At 32.9% G+C, this 18771-nt stretch overlaps 2 protein-coding genes across 3 annotated transcripts in view; both read right to left on the bottom strand.

The window, feature by feature from the left end:
• Window positions 1–1582: 1582 nt before the first annotated feature.
• Window positions 1583–2785, bottom strand: LOC113371405. Its single transcript, XM_026612033.1, has 2 exons — window positions 2666–2785; window positions 1583–2599 (listed from the first exon to the last, which is right to left on the bottom strand). The coding sequence occupies exon 2, from the start codon at window positions 2591–2593 to the stop codon at window positions 1583–1585; it is 1011 nt and encodes a 336-aa protein (XP_026467818.1). The 5' UTR covers window positions 2594–2599; window positions 2666–2785.
• Window positions 2786–15559: 12774 nt separating this feature from the next.
• Window positions 15560–18771, bottom strand: part of LOC113371646 (T-complex protein 11-like protein 1) — a 186107-nt gene continuing 182895 nt past the window's right edge. For both annotated transcript variants that reach the window (XM_026612292.1, XM_026612291.1), the window contains one exon: window positions 15560–16269. In XM_026612292.1, the coding sequence (XP_026468077.1) occupies window positions 15703–16269 (567 nt within the window). In that variant the 3' untranslated portion in view covers window positions 15560–15702. The remainder of the gene's footprint in view (window positions 16270–18771) is intronic.

The following is an 18771-nucleotide window of genomic DNA, read 5'->3' as shown; positions in this document are numbered from 1 at the left end:
GGTTGAAAGATTTCATAGACAATTAAAAGCCGCGATAAGATGTCATAATACTGAGCGTTGGACGGAGATATTACCGACGGTTATGCTTGGTATTCGATCAGCATGGAAAGAAGATCTTCAAGCGACTGTCGCTGAGATGTTATATGGCGAGACTTTAAGATTACCGGGTGCCATGCTGGTACCAACCCAAGAGACCAGTCATAGTGAGACCGATTTTGTAAAAAATCTTAGGAAGCAGATGAAAATGGTTAGGCCTGTGACTGGCACAAGGCATGGAGTAAAACCAACCTTTAGGTTCAAGGAGATAGAAAAGGCTAAATATGTATTCCTTCGAAATGATGGACCAAAAAGACCTCTGCAGAACCCTTATGAAGGCCCATTTGAAGTTTTATCACGATCTTCAAAAACTTTCAAATTGATGATACGTGGTGAAAATGTCACCGTTTCAGTAGATCGGATTAAACCAGCCTACGAAATAGCGGTGAAAACAAATGATTGAGATGTTTACAATCACCCACGAATGGTTCCTCCGTGACAACGTCACTGGGAGGGGGAATATGTGGGAGATTGGCAGGTCGCGTCAATTTTAGTAAGCGAGACAAAAATAATAATTGAAATGGGTTTTTGTTGGATCATTTGTTTTGAACTATGTAAAGTTTTGGTTCAGATAAATTTATGAAATTTATCACGGCATAAATGAATAAATATTTTATAATCGGAAAAGTGTTTGATTTCCGATAATAATAACAAAACAAGTATAAAGTATTTCACTGATATAAAATATATTTAGGTTAGGTTTATGTCTTCACTCTTCCAAGGGTTGATGAACAAGAGAGTGAGATTGCATTTTTCGCATCCCTCGAGCCCACGCAAGTGTTGCACGATGCGCCGTCGCCAACTTGACAGTTTGCGACGTTCTTCACACGCAACGTGTCTATGAAGTTGGTATTGGCGTTTCTAGTTGTTACTCTCACCGCCAGGTGTCAGGAGACGCCATAGAACTATAGTCAGAATTAAAAGAAAAATCTGAATTATTTTCGATATACAAAAAAAAATTTTTTGAAAAAAAAAATTTAAACAAAATGTTTCTTTTCCAAAATCAATTATTTTGTTAAGACAAGCAGAATGTTCTTTGAATCATTTGAATCGGACGCTTAGTTCTCTCAAAAACTGCCATTTTTTACATATTTAGCTCCGTATCTTTGAAATGGCTGGGCCTGCCTTTGCCAAAAACTAATAAACACTTCTCCCAATCATTACTAATTGAATGTTTTTTAGATCATTCAAATCGGATACTCCGTTCTCTCAAAAACTCGATTTCTATTTTCTGCACTCTTTGCTTCCTATCTCCGTAACGGCTGGACCTGCCTTTGCAAAAAACTAATAAGCTCTTTTTCCTATCAATAGAAATCGAATGTTTTTTTAACCATTCAAATCGGTTGATCCGCGCGCCCGGAAACGTGACACACACACACAAACAACCCTTTTTTCTGAGGTATGCCAAAACGTTCAGAAACCTTCAAAACGTCGAGAAATGTAAAAATTTTCAATTTCGATTTTCGGCCCATTACAATAACTTACCCTACGGGAAGTTAATAAGAAAAAAGTAGCCGGACTTTTTTCCGGAGCGGTCTTGAATTTTCCGGGATCGATCCGGACTTTTCCGGGTTGGAACCGACCACGGTTCTTCCGGAACCGGGTCCTTTTTGGACTTTGGAACCGGTTCTTGAAAATGACGGTTCTTGACAGCTCTGGTATCTGATGGCATTCGTTCCAATGCTGTTTTGAACATGTTAACCACAGCATTATTAGCGTGAAAAAATGATTGCAACTGTTCAATAACTCGTCTCTTTAACTCTTCCTGCATATTGCACCGCACATTCAGCTGATCCACCATCGACGAAATTAAATATATTTGCAGAAATTGATGCTGTTCATTTGGTGTTGGCACCATTGAACCATGCAAATGGTATATTTGTCCTTGTATCTGTAATTGCAAACAATCATTAGTTGAAGAATACGGTGTAACTTCTGATCGTGTGATGGTGTAGTGTGTGGTGTGCAATTCATTGTGTTGGTGTGAGTAATTGGTTATGTGCGTTGTATCTTTTACCTTGCAAGTCGGCATGAAGCCGCCTTCTTGAATGATATTAGCTCCAAAGGAAGTCATGCGAAAGCAGTTATTGTATTGAAGGATGTGTTGAAGAAAATGGCTGGAATCGGGGTCACTTCCATCAAACAATGATTTCAGTGGCACTGGTGGTGCAAGTAATGGATCCAGTTTTACTTTTCCACTTGCGCAGCACAATCCAGCCGTTTCTCTTTTGAACTTTAACGCATTGCAATATCGGCATATAGTCGTCATTGGTCCAATATCGAAATTTTTATCATCACTGTAGTTTGCAGTGGGATCATACTGGAATGCCAAGCGATTGTATGATGTCAATGATCTACGTGTACTGATGCGTTGTCTTAACCGGGCATTTTGTCTTATTATATTTTGTCTGCCTTCGCTTAAGTTTAGTAAATACACTTGCTGCTGGCTTGCATGTCTTGTGCGGCGACCGATGTTCGCACGTCGTCCTATAGGCATTTCAGACTATGGACAGAGTGGTGAATTTAAACTCAAATGCACTATCCACATAATTTACACAGTTTAACTTACCACCTTAAAAACAAACGCCTGCTTTAAAGACAAAAATTTGCACAAAACACGTGATATACGGAAAAGAATAACTTATTTAACTTTTTTGCACAATTTCACTGTAAACACAATGCCGGTTTGTCACCTGAATTTAACTGAACGGTGAACATTGAGGTGTCAAACAATATATCTACCGGCGCCATCTACCGACTGCGGTTTGGTTTGTAGTACATGCTAAGTTTTAGAGATGACGCCGCATGTAAAAAAAGAAAATATGTTTTCCGCTTTTCTGTTGAATTTTTTTTTAAATTTTCTTAGCTATAAACCTTGCGGAGCCCGAGACCTTTCCAACGAATGTAAAATTGTCGAAATCGGTTCGCGCGTTCTGGAGTTATTTCGTCAGGAAGGAAAACCCGACTTATTTTTATATATATAGAAGAAGAAGATAGAAGATAATCTATTTGCAATTATTTAAAACAATTATTGATTATTTTTATTACTCGAATTTTTAATTGCGGTGCGTGAAGTTCCAGGAAAATGCATTAGGGCACGATGCCCTAATTGCCCATTGCCCATTTTAATAAATTGTATGTAACCAGTAGTTTGCATACATTTCTGTTTTGAATAAAATAAAATATATTCGCAAAAGCGATTTTATATTTATAAAAATAGAGATTTTATCCATATAAGAGTGATAGTAAGATCGCTCCAATATAATTTTTTATCAAACGCGATACTTAATGCCCATTTCATTTTTCGCGCAAGAATTTTTAATAATTGTGCCTCACTTAGTTTGAGGTATAAGAGTGCTATGTATTTTGATAGTGCTATTCTAGATTTTTCCGCTATTAATTTTATTTTTTAGCTAGAATTTGAAATGAAAAACACATTCATTCGCGCGCTATATGTATAGATATGTAATTTCGTGCTTAGACGATTTGGAGTTAGAAAGAAAAGTTTGGAGTGGTTAGAATTCAATTCATAAAGATTGAGTTTAGCTCGCGTTAAAATGTTAGTGAGAAATTTCATTATTGTATCAGCTGTATCACTATGAACGTTAAAATAATTTCTGGGGATTTCGAATATTTTAAGATGTTCAGTTATGCTTTGTTCAGATGATTCTTCTGAACATCGTATTGATAAGAACGTATGTTGTTGATTCATGTTTATTTTGTTATTAGAATTTTTTCCCCGAATTGTTTGGTGCATCTTTCTGTCGTTTATCTGAACTAAAACTTGTTCACTCACTCTCTTTATATCGACCGTTAGTATTGAAGTATGAATTTTAAAATTTTGTATAATGAAACAGATTTCGTTTTGGATATTCGGTCTGACAAGTTGTAGCTCAGTTAACAGCAGACTAGTATAGGATTTACAAGGTGCTTCCAAAATTACGCGAAAATTAGTTGTTAAATTGATTGACTTTAACACGTCTTGATGAGGTGAATATAAACTTATTTTAGGTATGCTTGCGTTTATGAAGTTATCATATTCGGTGAATTGGTTTCTGTTTGCAAGTGAAATATGACGTTTTAATGTTACTTGTCTATTATATTCTATGTCTTTGATATTTTTTGCAAATTGAATTATATTACCAAAACTTCCGTCAATAGTCTTAGTTGTATTAGTAATAGAATGCTCTTCGCGTTGTTTTTCCGTTTCAGTAAAGTATTGTTTATCGTCGTATGGTTCGCGTATTTCTGCAGATATATCTACTTGAGCTTCAAAGTTAGATTCATGATTGGAAACCGAAATTGATTTAGAAATGTTTAATTGAGGTAAATAAAATTGAGGCTGTTTTATGTTACCTGCATTATTTGTTGTTTTGGTATAATTTAAATTGAATTACAAACTAGTATCTGATTTATTCAATGTTGCTAGTCTAAGCTTTGATAATGTTGTCAAGCATTTGTGGTATTTATCAAAAAACTCTTCTAATTCGTTATCAAATAAATTATCAATTTCTTCTTCATCATCAAGTAAAGTTGCTGTTTTGATAACCGTATCTTCAAACAAGTCAAAAATATGTCTAATATTTTCTATAAAACGGCTTATTTCAGAAATATTCAATTCACACACAGGCATGTGTGACCATTGATTGCAAATCTTTTCGCAATATGCTAATTGCGATTTAATTTCTAGTTGCTTTGTTTTGAGTGATTTTAAAGTTTTTGACGATTCCATCTTGTCACAGATCGTACTAAACTTTATTAATTAAATAAGAAAAGATTGATAAGAAGGAAATGTAGTTGAATAACATTGATTCTTGCTTTGCTTGTGCTTGTAGCTGTAGCTCCAAATTTGAACTTCCTATCTTGATTTTGATCTTCCTCTTTATTTAATCTTGATTTACTTGGTTTATGCTTGTTTTGCTTGATTTCCGACTTATATTTATATATATAGAAGATATAACCGCATGCTTTGATTAGCGCGAACAGAGTCTGTACATCGAACTAGTGACCCATGGTCGACCGCTATAGGCAGGACTGATATAACGGATGGATACCGCCACTGTCCAGCGCCCCATTCGGCTAAAAATGGCTCGTGCGATAAACGGCGTCTGCCGAATATCTTTAAATCACATTGTATTGATCCTTTCGACTCACGAGACTCCTAGAGATTTCGTTGCTTACTTTGTCTATAAAGGATACGGTCTTAGAGGCGTTCAGGCATAATTCCAAGGATGGTAGTTTCGCTCCACCGTCCGCTCGCTCGAGTGCGTAAACCAAATGTCCGAACCTGCGGTTCCTCTCGTACTGAGCAGGATTACTATCGCAACGACGATTCATCAGTAGAGTAAAACTAACCTGTCTCAGGACGGTCTAAACCCAGCTCACGTTCCCTATTTGTGGATAAACAATCCAACTCTTGGCAAATTCTGCTTCGCAATGATAGGAAGAGCCGACATCAAAAGATCAAAAAGCAACGTCGCTATAAACGCTTGGATGCCACAAGCCAGTTATCCCTGTAACTGACACCTCTTGCTGAAAACTCTTCAAGTCAAAAGGATCGATAGGTCGTGCTTTCGTCTGTCCCTGTGCACACTGAACAACGGGATCAAGCCAGCATATGCCCTTTTTCTCTATGCGAGTTTTCCGTCCTCGCTGAGCTGGCCTTAGAACACCTGCGTTATTATTTGACAGATGTAGCGCCCAAGTCAAACTCCCCGCCTAGCAATTTCCTCGAATCGAATCACGCTGGAGTATTGTTGGAGATCGGCGCAAAGCCTCACACCACTCTTATGCGCTCGGCTCTATAAAACCGTGACAATCGGAACGGAAGTTTTCGACGCACGCTTTCCGCCCAATCGAGTAGGTGAAAAAACGATGAAAGTAGTGGTATTTCATCGACGATATTGCTATTTCCCACTTATGCTACACCTTTCATGTCTCCTTACAATGCCAGACTAGTGTCAAGCTCAATAGGGTCTTCTTTCCCCGCTAATTTTTCCAAGTCCGTTCCCTTGGCAGTGGTTTTGCTAAAAAGTAAATAGGGTCATTCATTCATTCATTCATTATTTATTCTTATTCTGTATAGCTCGAACTTTCACTCTTTGCTATGTAACATTATTGATTATTCTTCGAGTTTTAAATTTTATGCTTGTGGGTATTGTGCAGGACTGACTTTCTAGCTTTAGTCTGATTTATAGGTCTTGGTTTTCGTTTTGGTCTAGTCTTAATGGTTTGTGCTGTAAAAGCAGCCCAATGTAATTGACTTTATTTTCCAGGTACACATCAAGGTTTGTAGTCCCTGCTATTTTGAAAAGATTTGTCCTTCTTAATTCGTCATACCTGTCGCACATGTCTAGCATGTGCACGCTTGTCTCGCATTCTCCACAGAAAGGACATTTGTCGTCTTCTGTGGCGCCCCTTGTATGAAGTGTGTGCCTAAACGGACCGTATCCGGTCAGTATATACACGCACACTCTGCTGGGTACGACACCACTTGTTTCTTGTAGCGTACGTTACATCGCCAATTCCCATCTTTTCTGCCATTCCCATCTTTTCTGCCTTTATCTTTTTAACCTATAGATTGAGGGTTTATTCCAGCTAATTTTTGCGTTTCTTTTTACAAGGTTTATGATTCCTAGCTGTGTAACCTCTAAGTATAGTGGCATTTTACCGCTTATTGTCTGAAGTGCATTGGTTTCTGTGGTAGGGCATGCCTCAGTGAGAGTCAGCAGTATTATCCTTTGCGCGGCGTTCAAGTTTCTAAGGTAGTGCGCGTGGCTCGACTTGTCAAACCATGCAGCAGCGCTATATGTTGATATTGGTATTATCACTGCCTTATACAAAGTATCAAAGGTGCCTCTTTTGAGACCCCATTCCTCCTTTTCAACCCTCCTGATTTTCAGGATGAAGCTGACTAGCTTCTCTCTTAGAAACTTAGTGTGAGCTACAAAGTTTAGCTTGTTATCTATAGTAATTTCCAAGTATCGTACTTCTTTTATATATTTTAAGTTATTATTGTTAACGTTAATAATAGGTGGTCTGCCTTCATTAAATCTACACTTGACCATCATTGCGACTGTTTTTCCACTGCTGATTTTCCTTTTATGAGTCACGCACCAATCCTCAGCACATTTAAGCGCCCTTATACTAGTCCTCTCCAGATCATTTCTGGAGTTTCCTTTGATTACTAGCGCCAAGTCGTCTGCATATGCAATAGGTTCCACGGTTTCTCACAAATATAGCAAGTACATACCTCATGTCGGTTGCCATGCATTTTCTAAAAGTTAGCAGTGCATCCTCGGTGGAGACAACTGCCTTAAAGCCAAACTGTCGTGCATTGCACATGCTCATCTCTCTATACTTTGCGTTAATACGCTCTACAAGTATTTTCTCGTAGATCTTTCCCATCGGCCAGTATGTTGGACTTCCAGTTGATATGTAAGAGAGATTGTTTTTATCTATGGCATTTAATAATTCCTTGCCTCTGCCGGACCTACATGATTTTTTCATAACAAAGAATATCGACAAAAATACACTGAAATAAAACCATCTTTTGATTTATCATCTGACCACTCTCCAATCATTCTAACAATAGGAGTTGGATCAATACCTATAAAAAACAACAGAATGCTACATAATAAATTCACTAAATGAACCAACAAATATTAAAATGCGATTGAAAAATGAAGAAGATATCGATAAATTAATAAACGACTTAATTCATAACATTCAAGAGTCAGTGTTACAAACAACTCCAGAATTACATTTTCGTGATGTACAAGATATCCCGCTGGAAATAGAAAATCTAATGCAGGGGAAAAGGAGGGCGAGAGCGAAATGGCAACGTTATCACAGGCCAGAAGACAAAACTCAATTTAATAAATTGTGGCAAATGCTCAAAGCAAAATTAAAACTAGCCACTTCCGAATATTTTAAACCAGTCTAGAATGAACAATACTATCTGGCAGCCAATTTGGAATAATAAAAAACCAAAAATTCCAGCACCCCCAGTTAGAGAAGATATAAATAAACCTTGGGCAAGAAGTGATCTCGAAAAGGCACTGCTTGTTGCTAAACATTGAACTTAAGTATTTCAGCCTTTCGACAATTCTATGGATACTGAAATAGCAGAAGAATTACATAAATCAATAAGAATGTTGGAAGCTATAACCCCTGTCAAACCGAAGAAAGTCAGCTATGAAATAAATAATCTAAAAGAAAAAAAGTCTTCGGGCTATGATAGGTGGCAAAAATATTAAAGAAATTCCATATAAAACAATTATTGCAATTACATATATATTCAATGCCATACTCAGGATTGGTTACTGGCCAAACCACTTTAACACTAGAAAGACGGCCGCAGTCATTTTGATTGTTTGTCATTTCCAATCAAAAAATTAACTGTGTATTTGAAGTCGCAGCTTCATGAAAATTTTTGACTTTTTATACAACTTATAAATGCGTATATAAATCGTATTATTCGCCTTATCTCACTTTTATTTACAATATTCTTACATGTTATGCCTGCATGGACGAAAAACAGTCATTTTGACTGCTATTAAAATTTTACATTACAAACGGCTTTGTTATTGTATTGCATATCGTTATCTCGCATGCATTCATCTCGAATAAGCGATAATGCATTTGTTACATAGAAATAACCGAATTTTGGTAAGTATTGACATTAAACCGGTCTTTTTCACGTAGTAACTTTCAGTATAACGCGTTTTTCAGTTGATTTTTTAGAGATTATAAATAAAATGTATAAAAAGGCACAAATTATAATGATACTTAAACCAGGTAAAAATCCAACGGATGTTTCGTCATATAGACGTATCAGGTTGCTTCCTATAATTTCCAAAATACTGGAAAAAATAATATATAAAAAAATTAATTATGATTTACCAACAGACAACTGGATGCCGCCTCATCAATTCAAGCACAGACATAAACACTCAACGACTCAACAAATATATAGGATTGTTGAAAATATTAACAAAACATTTGAACAAAAGGAATATTGCAGTGGCATTTTCTTGGACGTTCGACAGGCCTTTGATAAGGTCCGGCATCCTGGGCAGTTGTATAAAATTAAAAAAATATTTTCCAGTTAAATACTTCAAATTATTAAAATCATATTTAGAAAACAGATCATTCCAGATTAGAGTGAACGCTGAATTGTCAGATTTCTGTAAAATAGAGTCGGGTGTGCCGCGGGGCAGCGTCCTGGGACCGTTATTATATGTATTATTTATGATAGATATACCAATACCTCCTAACTCTATTATAGCTACATTGGCGAATGACACTGTAACCTTAGTCAGAAATCAAAATCCTCTACTAGTATCTCAACTGACTCAAAATTATATTTTCATATTAGAGAAATGGTTAAACAAATGGCACATACGGATTAACGAATCAAAATCTGCGCACATAACATTCACGTTGTATCAAAAAACTGGTTCTCCTGTATATTTAAACAACATCATGATCCTACAAGTACACGTAGTAAAATATCTTAGACTCCATCTAGATACAAGACTCACGTGGAAAGAACATATAAAAAAGAAAAAGGAACAAATTCTACTAAAAATGAAGGAGATGAACTGGTTACTGAGCAGTCAGTCCAAACTATCCATCGAAAACAAACTACTGCTATACAAAGCCATCATTAAGCCAATATGGACCTATGGTCTAGAGCAATGGGGTTGCGCCTCCAAATCGAATCTGGAAATTATGCAGAGAGCGCAAACTAAAATCTTAAGAGCCATTCTCAACTCACCCTGATATGTCACTAATCATACAGTCTACAGCGACCTAAAAATGTTGACTGTGCACGAAACATACAATATATATATATATATATATATATATATATATATATATTGTAGAGTTTCGAACAAGAATCCAAAAAGTAATAAAAAACAAGAAAAGTTTTTTAAAAAACATGTTTTTTTTTATTTGTTAATTTACTGTCGACGTTTCGGAACTAGGAACGTCCATCTTCAGGACATCTGTCAAAAAACATGATCTTGATGAGATTTAAGCAAACAATATGTTTAAGAAAAGAAAATGGATTTTTCTTAAAAAATAATAAATTAGTTGAAAAAATAAAAATGTACAGAAATATGATGATATAATCAAAATGAAAATGATAAAAATAAATGAGTGGATTATCTAACAGGATATTAAAGTTATGGAAAATTTTAAGAAAAGGTTAATGACAAAATTGAATTAATTACCTGTATGTTTGAATATACGTTAGCACTTTTTCACTAAACGAGATTCTAACAAGGAATAAAGTTATGAGTAATTTTGCAGCCGAATAGGTAAATTTTGTAAATCAAAATTACTATAAGTTTTGTCTTTTTTTAAATTATTATTTGAAAACACAAACAATATTATTCTCTCCATGTTATGAGATCGGCTGCTTGAAACAAACTAACTAAGTCTGAGTCATACGCAACACGTGTAAAACACTTGAGAACTATGAGATTGTATGTGTGTGTTTTTATATGTTAGGATGTGAATACTTAAATTATTGAACTTAAATGGAAGTCGATATTAATTGTTTGTCAAAAAGTGTAAAAAATTTAAATATGAATCATGTAATAGGTTGTGATCTCATATAATGTTGTCACTATTAGAAACATTCATAAGAATAAGACAACTTTCCGCAAATAATCTCCTAAAGATGCAACTTTCATGATATGAGATCTTTGAAGTGAAATTAAACGAGTGGGCGTTTTCAATAGAGTGCTGTGCTAGGGTACTATTGAAATTTTTTTGTTTATGGTGGACCACACTTAGTTCATGTTGTCTCATTCTTTTGTGTACATATTGCGAGGTTTGTCCAATATATTGGAAAGCTCAGTCGTTACAAGAAACAGAATATACTACGTTAGTATTGAAATTGGATGTGGTAGAGGATTTATTGTTTGTGAATTTTTTTTTTGAAGGAGTGTAAGGATGAGCCTGATACTCAAATGTTTTCATGTAACAGAATTTTGGCAAAATAATAATATAATTCTTCAACGTATGGAATGCTGCAGTAAATAAGATTGGTGTTTTTGTTGTTGGTAGTGGTATTGGGAGAATTAGTTTGTGTTTTTAAAAAAGTTCGTCTTTTTTGAATAACCGAATGAATAAAATTTTTTGGGTAACCATTTTCAATTAGAGTTATTCTTACCAGGGATAAATTCTGTGGATGAAAAGTTTGATGAGACAACAAAATAGAATGGTCTGTAAGGGTAATAATAGTGTTTATTTTATAGTTTCTGGGACAGTATGAGGAAAAGTATAAATATCTACACGGCCATGTAGTTTTTCTATACCAATTTGTTCGAATAATGTTGTTAGTATTGTAAACGGATACATCTAAGAAATTAGGTCTGTTGTTATTTTGTAGTTCATGTGTGAAAGTTATATTATTGTTAAAGTTGTTGAAAAGATCTAGTATTGTGTTTATATGATTTTTGTTAATAATAAAAAAAGTGTCATCTACATATCTAATATAAAAATTAATCTGAAATTTTAAAGTTGAGAAAACGGAAATTTCTAGGGTCTGTAGAACTAAGTCTATAATTCCGGAAGATAAGAGACATCCCATAGATGCGCCTTTATTTTGAGAATAAAAGTTGTCTTGGCAATGGAAATATGAGTAATTTAGAATAGTGTTAATAATATGAGTGAAGACTGTTTTCGGAAAGTCAGTAAAGTTATAAATTGTGTGCCAACGTTTATCGATTGAGTTTAGAATTAATCCATGTGGGACACATGTAAAAATGTTGACCACATCTAAGCTTAGAAATAAGTGATTTTCAGGGATGTTGCGGTTATTAATAAAATTCACAAATTGGTACGAATTCCTGACATAATAGGGAGAATTGATTGTGACATTTTTTAGGACATCAGAAATGAGTTTCGAAATGTTGTAAAAAGGAGAGCCAATATAGAAGACAATCGGTCTGAAAGAGCATTCAGGTTTGTGTATTTTTGGAAGACAGTACATCTTAGGGGAGATAGGGTGTTGTATTTTTAGGTTAAAAGCGAAATTCTCAGAAATTAGTTTTTTGTTTTTTAGATCATTGATTAATTTAAAAGCTATTCTAGAAAAACGTTGTATGGGATCTTCTGTTCAAATATTATATGTTGTATTAATTTTAAGTAGGTTAAGGACGGAATTATTGTAAAATTCTTTGTCAAGGATGACTGTGATATTACCTTTATCGGTTGGGCAAACTATAATATTATTAGATTTAATGAAAGCATTAGTTACTAAAATATCTTTGTAGAGTTTCTTCAAGTGAAAGTTTTGAAATTTATTATTTACTTTTTTTATATGTTTTACCAGTCTGTCACATAGTTTTGATCTAATGTTATTTTGTTTGTTTGTTTCAATATTTCTAATATTGCATTCAATATTACTTAAAATTTTTATGAAATCTGTTTTACTGTTTTTCTGAGGAGAGTATGCAAATTTTGGACCTAATGCTAGGATATATTTAACATTTTCTGGAATGTTAATATCAGTTTTATTAACTAACCACTTGTCTGTACCAGATTTAGTGATTTTGAAGGGATAGTTGTCATCTCTTTTTTGAATTAAAGTTTTAGTTTTTCTAATATGTTCCTCTTTAGTAGTATTAAAATGTTTGTTAAATTTATAGTTTTCAAAAGCTAGAAATTGATTTAAAAGGTCTTTGTTGATAGTATTGGAAAGTGTATTGACTATGTTATCTAGTTTTGATTTCAAGTAATTTATATAGATAAAAGTATTTTTTATTTCAAGATTCAAAACGGACATTTTCAGGTAATTAATTTGTCGTTCAATTTTATAGATGTTGAAAGTGTTGTATAAAAATTATTTGTTGATAATATTAGAAATAAAATTGGGTATAATCCATTCATTTTTACATCGAATTAGAAATATTTTTTGTTAATAACGTTAGAATATTTAGAGTTTAGTTTTGAATAATTTTTCATTAAACATATTTGTTTGTAATCTACAGTTCTTGATAAGTTTTGAAAGAAATTTCGTCCCATAATGTTCTTGGAATATATTAAATCGTAGAGTCTTGGATTTGTGTATATTTTGTAGAGTTTCGAACAAGAATCCAAAAATACATAAAAAACAAGAAATTTTTTTTAAAAAACAATTTCTTTATTTATTTATTTATTTACTGTCGACGTTTCGGAACTAGGTACAGGATATTAAAAATGATAAATTTTTTTTTTTGAAAGTTATGGAAAATTTTATTTAGATTTAAATTTTAATATATATATATTAGGGTTTATACAAAAACCGACATTTCAGAAAACCGGTTTTTGAATTTTAATTTTACTAAAAACCGGCTTTCGAATTTTATATAGAAAATAAATTTTTGCTTGAGTATTCTGTAATTTATCCGTTCAGTGTAATTTACAGCAGTATTTGATTGAATTTATTTATTGTTCAATTTTCTAGATAGTAAACAAAATTATTTTAATTTTAATTAGTAGAACTAAAAAATAATAGTTTATCTTGATTAAATAACTTCGAAAATAATTATTCGTTATTCATGCGTCATTTTCACATATAAGAATAAAAATATTTTTATGATAGTGAAAGGAAAATTTTCGAATAAATAAAAATAACAAATTTTTAAATAAAAAAAATCATTAACTGAGAACGTCTATCGAATTGCTACTTAAGCGTGTCCCTTGTTTACTCACAAAATTTCCTGAAATAGAAAATACTCTCATACTTGCGATCAAATTATGCTTAATTGTTTTTAAAGCCTGATATAATAATTCTAATTTTTTTGTTCTTTGCAGCTTCTAGGGTTTAAAACTCTTTTTTTAAGTTTGAGTAGAGGAAGTTACTTCCATAAGAAGAAGTCACACTGATTTAAATTAATATATACACTGGTTTAAAAATCTAAATTAATATATACAAAACCTTTCTGGAAACCATTGCAGACTGATAAGATATCAAATGCTATTGAAACGATGTGATTTCAAGAATCAAAACTCTTTTATATTTGGCTATGTTTGTCATTTTCCATTTATACAGTAAAAACCGACTTTTTTCACTAAAAAAACGGTTTTCAAATTGCATATTTTTTGCCACAAAACCGGTTTTTAAAACCAGTGGTCACCGGTTCAAAAAACATAGTTTTGAGAAAAACACGTTTAAAGTTTCACACTGGATTTACGTACAGAAATTCGAATTATTGAATTACTTAAACCGAGTCATCTATTTCTGGGCCATATAATAGTTCATCAGTGATTGTCCAAGTTTCCAAAATTTCCATTTGCTGTTGCCTCCCGAGTGTTCTCGTTGGCGCGCTGATCTGCTACTTTCACACGTGCAGCATCTAATTTTTCAGCATGCCAATGGGAGTTATACTCACAATTAGGCCCTAGGGTATCCATAATCAATAATAATGATTATGTATATGTATTCAGCAATTTGTACGATAGTAGAACTAGTATTCACGGTTTTTAAGCATAATTTTTACACTAGTTGGTTGGAGCTTTTAATTTTTTCTGATTATGGATTCAATCTTGAACTACACATCTTGAAAGTAAATTATCATTGCTGAGATCGTCGTAAATCGGTTTAAAAGCTTTTAAAACATCAGGACATGAGGGAGAATAATCTTGAGTATAAGTATCGAACTCTCCACTTGCGTCAACGCGCTGGTAAGAGTCCAATAATTCAAAAAGTTTTCATCGGATCAACTTGAAATTTTCAGAGAACATTTTCAAGATATTACACTTATTAACTCAACTTAGTCAAGATATTACACTTATTAACTCAAATTAGTAACCGCTTAGTAAATTTTAATGAAATTTATACAGCTTTTAGAATACATAATAAACTCGGGCCTGATCGAGGGATTTTTATTTTTTCAAAAATTTCAATTTTTAAGACCAATTAACTGTTGATTTTTTACCCAAAAATCTAGATTTTTTTTCTGATGCTGCCATTTTGTTAATTTTTGCAAAAAAAAGAAAACCTTCGATCAGGCCCAATATCTATTTATAAAACTATTTTTTTTTATTTGGTTGATTTTAGATGAATCTCTAAGGAGTTATGACGGTCACCGCCAGGACCGTTTTTTGAAACAGGGTCAACAAAAACAGCTATAACTTTGGGAATATTTATTTTTTTTCTGAAATTTTTGTTACTTACGTTACAGTTAATACAGTTAATTACGTTATTTCCTTACAGTTTAAAACTGTGTATATTTCATATGCGTTATTCTAATCGTAAGAAATATTTCCTCAGCATATATCATTCAGCATTCCTTCTTAATGTAAACATTTTTAAGTGGTTTGTGTGATAAGATTGTCAATGTATATTATATAAACAAATAAATATATAGTAAATAATAATCTATTTGAAAACATTCAAAACAATTGTTATTAATCGAATATTAATTTTTTTTGCTCGAATATTTAATTGTGGTACGGAAAATTCAAGCAATTTGCCTTAAGGCACGATGTCATTAACCACTAGTTAGTAAAATGCTTGATAAAAAAATTATACAATAATTTTATTCATCATTTGATCATAGTTATGTTTTGTATTGTTAAACATGAAGAAATATTAATATACTACTATTTACTGCACATGTCAGTATTCTTTTGTGCTTCTTCTATAATATTAATATAATGTTCACCAAATACACCACGATTGTGAATAGTTAGCCTGCAAAACCTCGCAGACATATGCAAAATTTCATTTTTCCACACTTGCCATCCTTGAGGTATATCTATGCCTATGGGTCCTCTGGGACTACCAGCACATAAACGAAAATATTCGATGAGCCGTTGCTTCAGGATTACTCTAATATTATGGGCAGGATTTGCCACTTGTTCCAGTCTGACTCGTATTGCATCTTCCTCCTGGGAAGATAATTGGGAATAGCCACAGGCTTCCAATGTCATTTTTATATCCGTAATAATTTGTAATATTAAATTTGGCATAATATTGTTGAAATCTTCATTTTTCTCTACGGAACTCATAAGCGTTGTGATGTCACTCTGAAGTTTTTGTTTGAAGGATGCCACTTCTTTAATTATTGTAATTTGATTCAAACCCAACGTGTAGAGAGTAGCCGAGCAAAGCAGCCTAACAACTCCATCGCGCAATTCAAAAAAGCGTCCTTTATCCAAAACCAACGTCTGAAACAAATGTTATGAATAAACGATGATACGCAAGGATATATATATATATATATATATATATATATATATATATATATATGATGATAGTTTTGTCGACCAACCGTCGAATTAAAAAAGATTAAATAACAAAATTATTTATTACATTAAACGTTTCGACACTTGATGTGTGTCATCATTCAGTATCAAACCAGGAAAATCAACAGAAAACATTAATTATGATGTAAAATTGATTGAACACTAAATTTGTGTAAAATAATAAAATATTATATATATATATATATATATATATATATATGTTAAAATTTTTATAATTTTGATGTTGAGATATGTGAGAATTAAGTCTTCAAGGCAATACATCAATTAAAAACTTGTATGATTTTAAAACATTTTTATTTTTTCCATACGTTTCGACACATAGTTTTGTGTCATCTTCAGTGGACTCTATTTTGAAGGCACAGATAAAAATTATTAATTAAAACTAATATATAAGAAGTGATATGGTATGAACTTACATGTAATTGTAATAATCCTAATTATTTCCTAATTATAATTGTTCACAATGCACAATGAAACCAATTCTTGTCACTTTAAATTGAACAATATATATATATATTTTAGAATGAGTTATTTTATGAATTTGTAAAATACATCCCGCTATTCTGTATTCCGATGCAAGAGTGAAGCCTAAATGTGCACAAATGTGCACACCATGTGTTAGAAGCTAGGTACCGAGCACACGAACTGACCAGAGAATTTAAGGTTTGACAACGCGAGAGGGTACATATAGTAAAATATAAAAAGATGACAATTGTGAGGGTGGACATAGTTGGTAGAATTGAGATAAAATTAAAAGAAAAAGAAAAATTAACATAAAAATTAATATAATTAAAAAGTCGATAGGATAGGTAATTATTTTAAAGGAATGAATTTCGAGACATTGTTTAAAACTACTTGGTAATTCTCACACAGTGAAGAATTATCCAATCTTTTGTTTATGCTATTTTTGAAAAGATGTATGAAACATGATTCTGAAAAGCGTCTCTGCGATGTATTCGACTCGTGATATAAAATTGTGGCAACATCAAAATTGAAAATATGATTGAAACTTTCGATGTGGTCAGTTATCATTGTTTGATTTTGATTTTTATTTTTGGAGTTGTTATAGTGTTGTCTAAGACGTTTTTTTAGATGTTGTCCAGTTTCGCCAATATGAGTGGCCTCACAATTTGTACAGTCAATTTTATACACGATGTTAGAAATACGATCTAAACTTGTCGGTGATTTTAAGTTCGAAAATAAAAAGTTAAGGGTCTGATCAATATTGCAAACTAAACGCAACTCTGCGAATTCAAATAGTTTTTTCCAAATAGGAAAGAGATTTTTAATGTATGGGAGACAAATAGTGCCAATAAACTTATTTTCTTCTTTTTTCTGGGACTCGAGGGAAGGATGATTGTGTTTTGTGTTAAGGACGGAAAGCCTATTGTTAATTACTGATTTTATAAGATGTGGAGGATAGCAATTATTTAATAGGGTTCTGTGGATTAGAGATAAGTTAAGAGGCCAAATCTTTTTATCTGACAAGAGAATAGCATGATCAACTAGATTGATAATAGTACCAATTTTCATGTTAGTAGGATGATAAGAATGGAAATTGAGATATCTGCCAGACTACGTTGGTTTTTGGTACCAGTTAGTAATAATTTTATTTTCTGGAGTTTTTATGATATTTACATCTAAAAAGCTAATTGATCTATTGTGTTCTTTTTCGAAAGTGAAGGTGAGGTGTTTATTAAAGGAGTTAAAATTTTTTAGTAAAGAATCAAGTTATTTTTAGGAATGCAAGTAATTATATCATCGACATATCTGTAATAAAGGAAAAATTCAACATTAGATAGTTTAAAGACGTTTTTTGCGAGGTGTTGTAAAGAGAGTTCAGCAAGAGCAGGTGAGATAGGTGATCCCATGGGTGTACCAAAAATTTGTGTATAAAAATGTGAAGTGAATTCAAAATAAGTATTCGCGACTATGAATTTAATGGACTCTCGAAACCAATGGAGAGAAAGGGTAGTGTGGCAAGAAATCTCATCCCATCTATCTGTGATTGACTCTAAAATTAGTTCTAGTGGGACATTTGTGAAAAGAGAAACTACATCTAGGCTTATTAAGAGGGAGTTGTTGGGCAATTGTGTATTACGTATTTTGTTGACAAATTCGAAGGAATCTTTAATAAAGAAAGGAGAATTAACAGCAACTATGAAGAGGGGTTTGCTCAGAAATTTGGAAAATTTATTTAGGGGAGAATTCAAATCTGCAACTATAGGTCTAAAGGGTACATTGGTTTTGTGGATTTTTGGGAGACCGTATAATTTTGGGTTGTTAGGATGTAGGTTTTTTAACGACAAGGACAAGTCTTGTGGAATTTGTTTAGTAGACACTAAATTATTAATGAATTTATGGAAAGTGCGATTGATTCGATCTGTAGGATCGCTATTGATA

This window comes from Ctenocephalides felis, unplaced genomic scaffold, assembly GCF_003426905.1.
Source record: "Ctenocephalides felis isolate EL2017-DRISC unplaced genomic scaffold, ASM342690v1 CF-g0.4_SCAFFOLD_01492, whole genome shotgun sequence".
Lineage (NCBI taxonomy): Eukaryota > Metazoa > Arthropoda > Insecta > Siphonaptera > Pulicidae > Ctenocephalides > Ctenocephalides felis.
The sequence above is the reverse complement of the archived record's forward strand: the minus strand, read 5'-3'. Positions and strand labels throughout refer to the sequence as shown.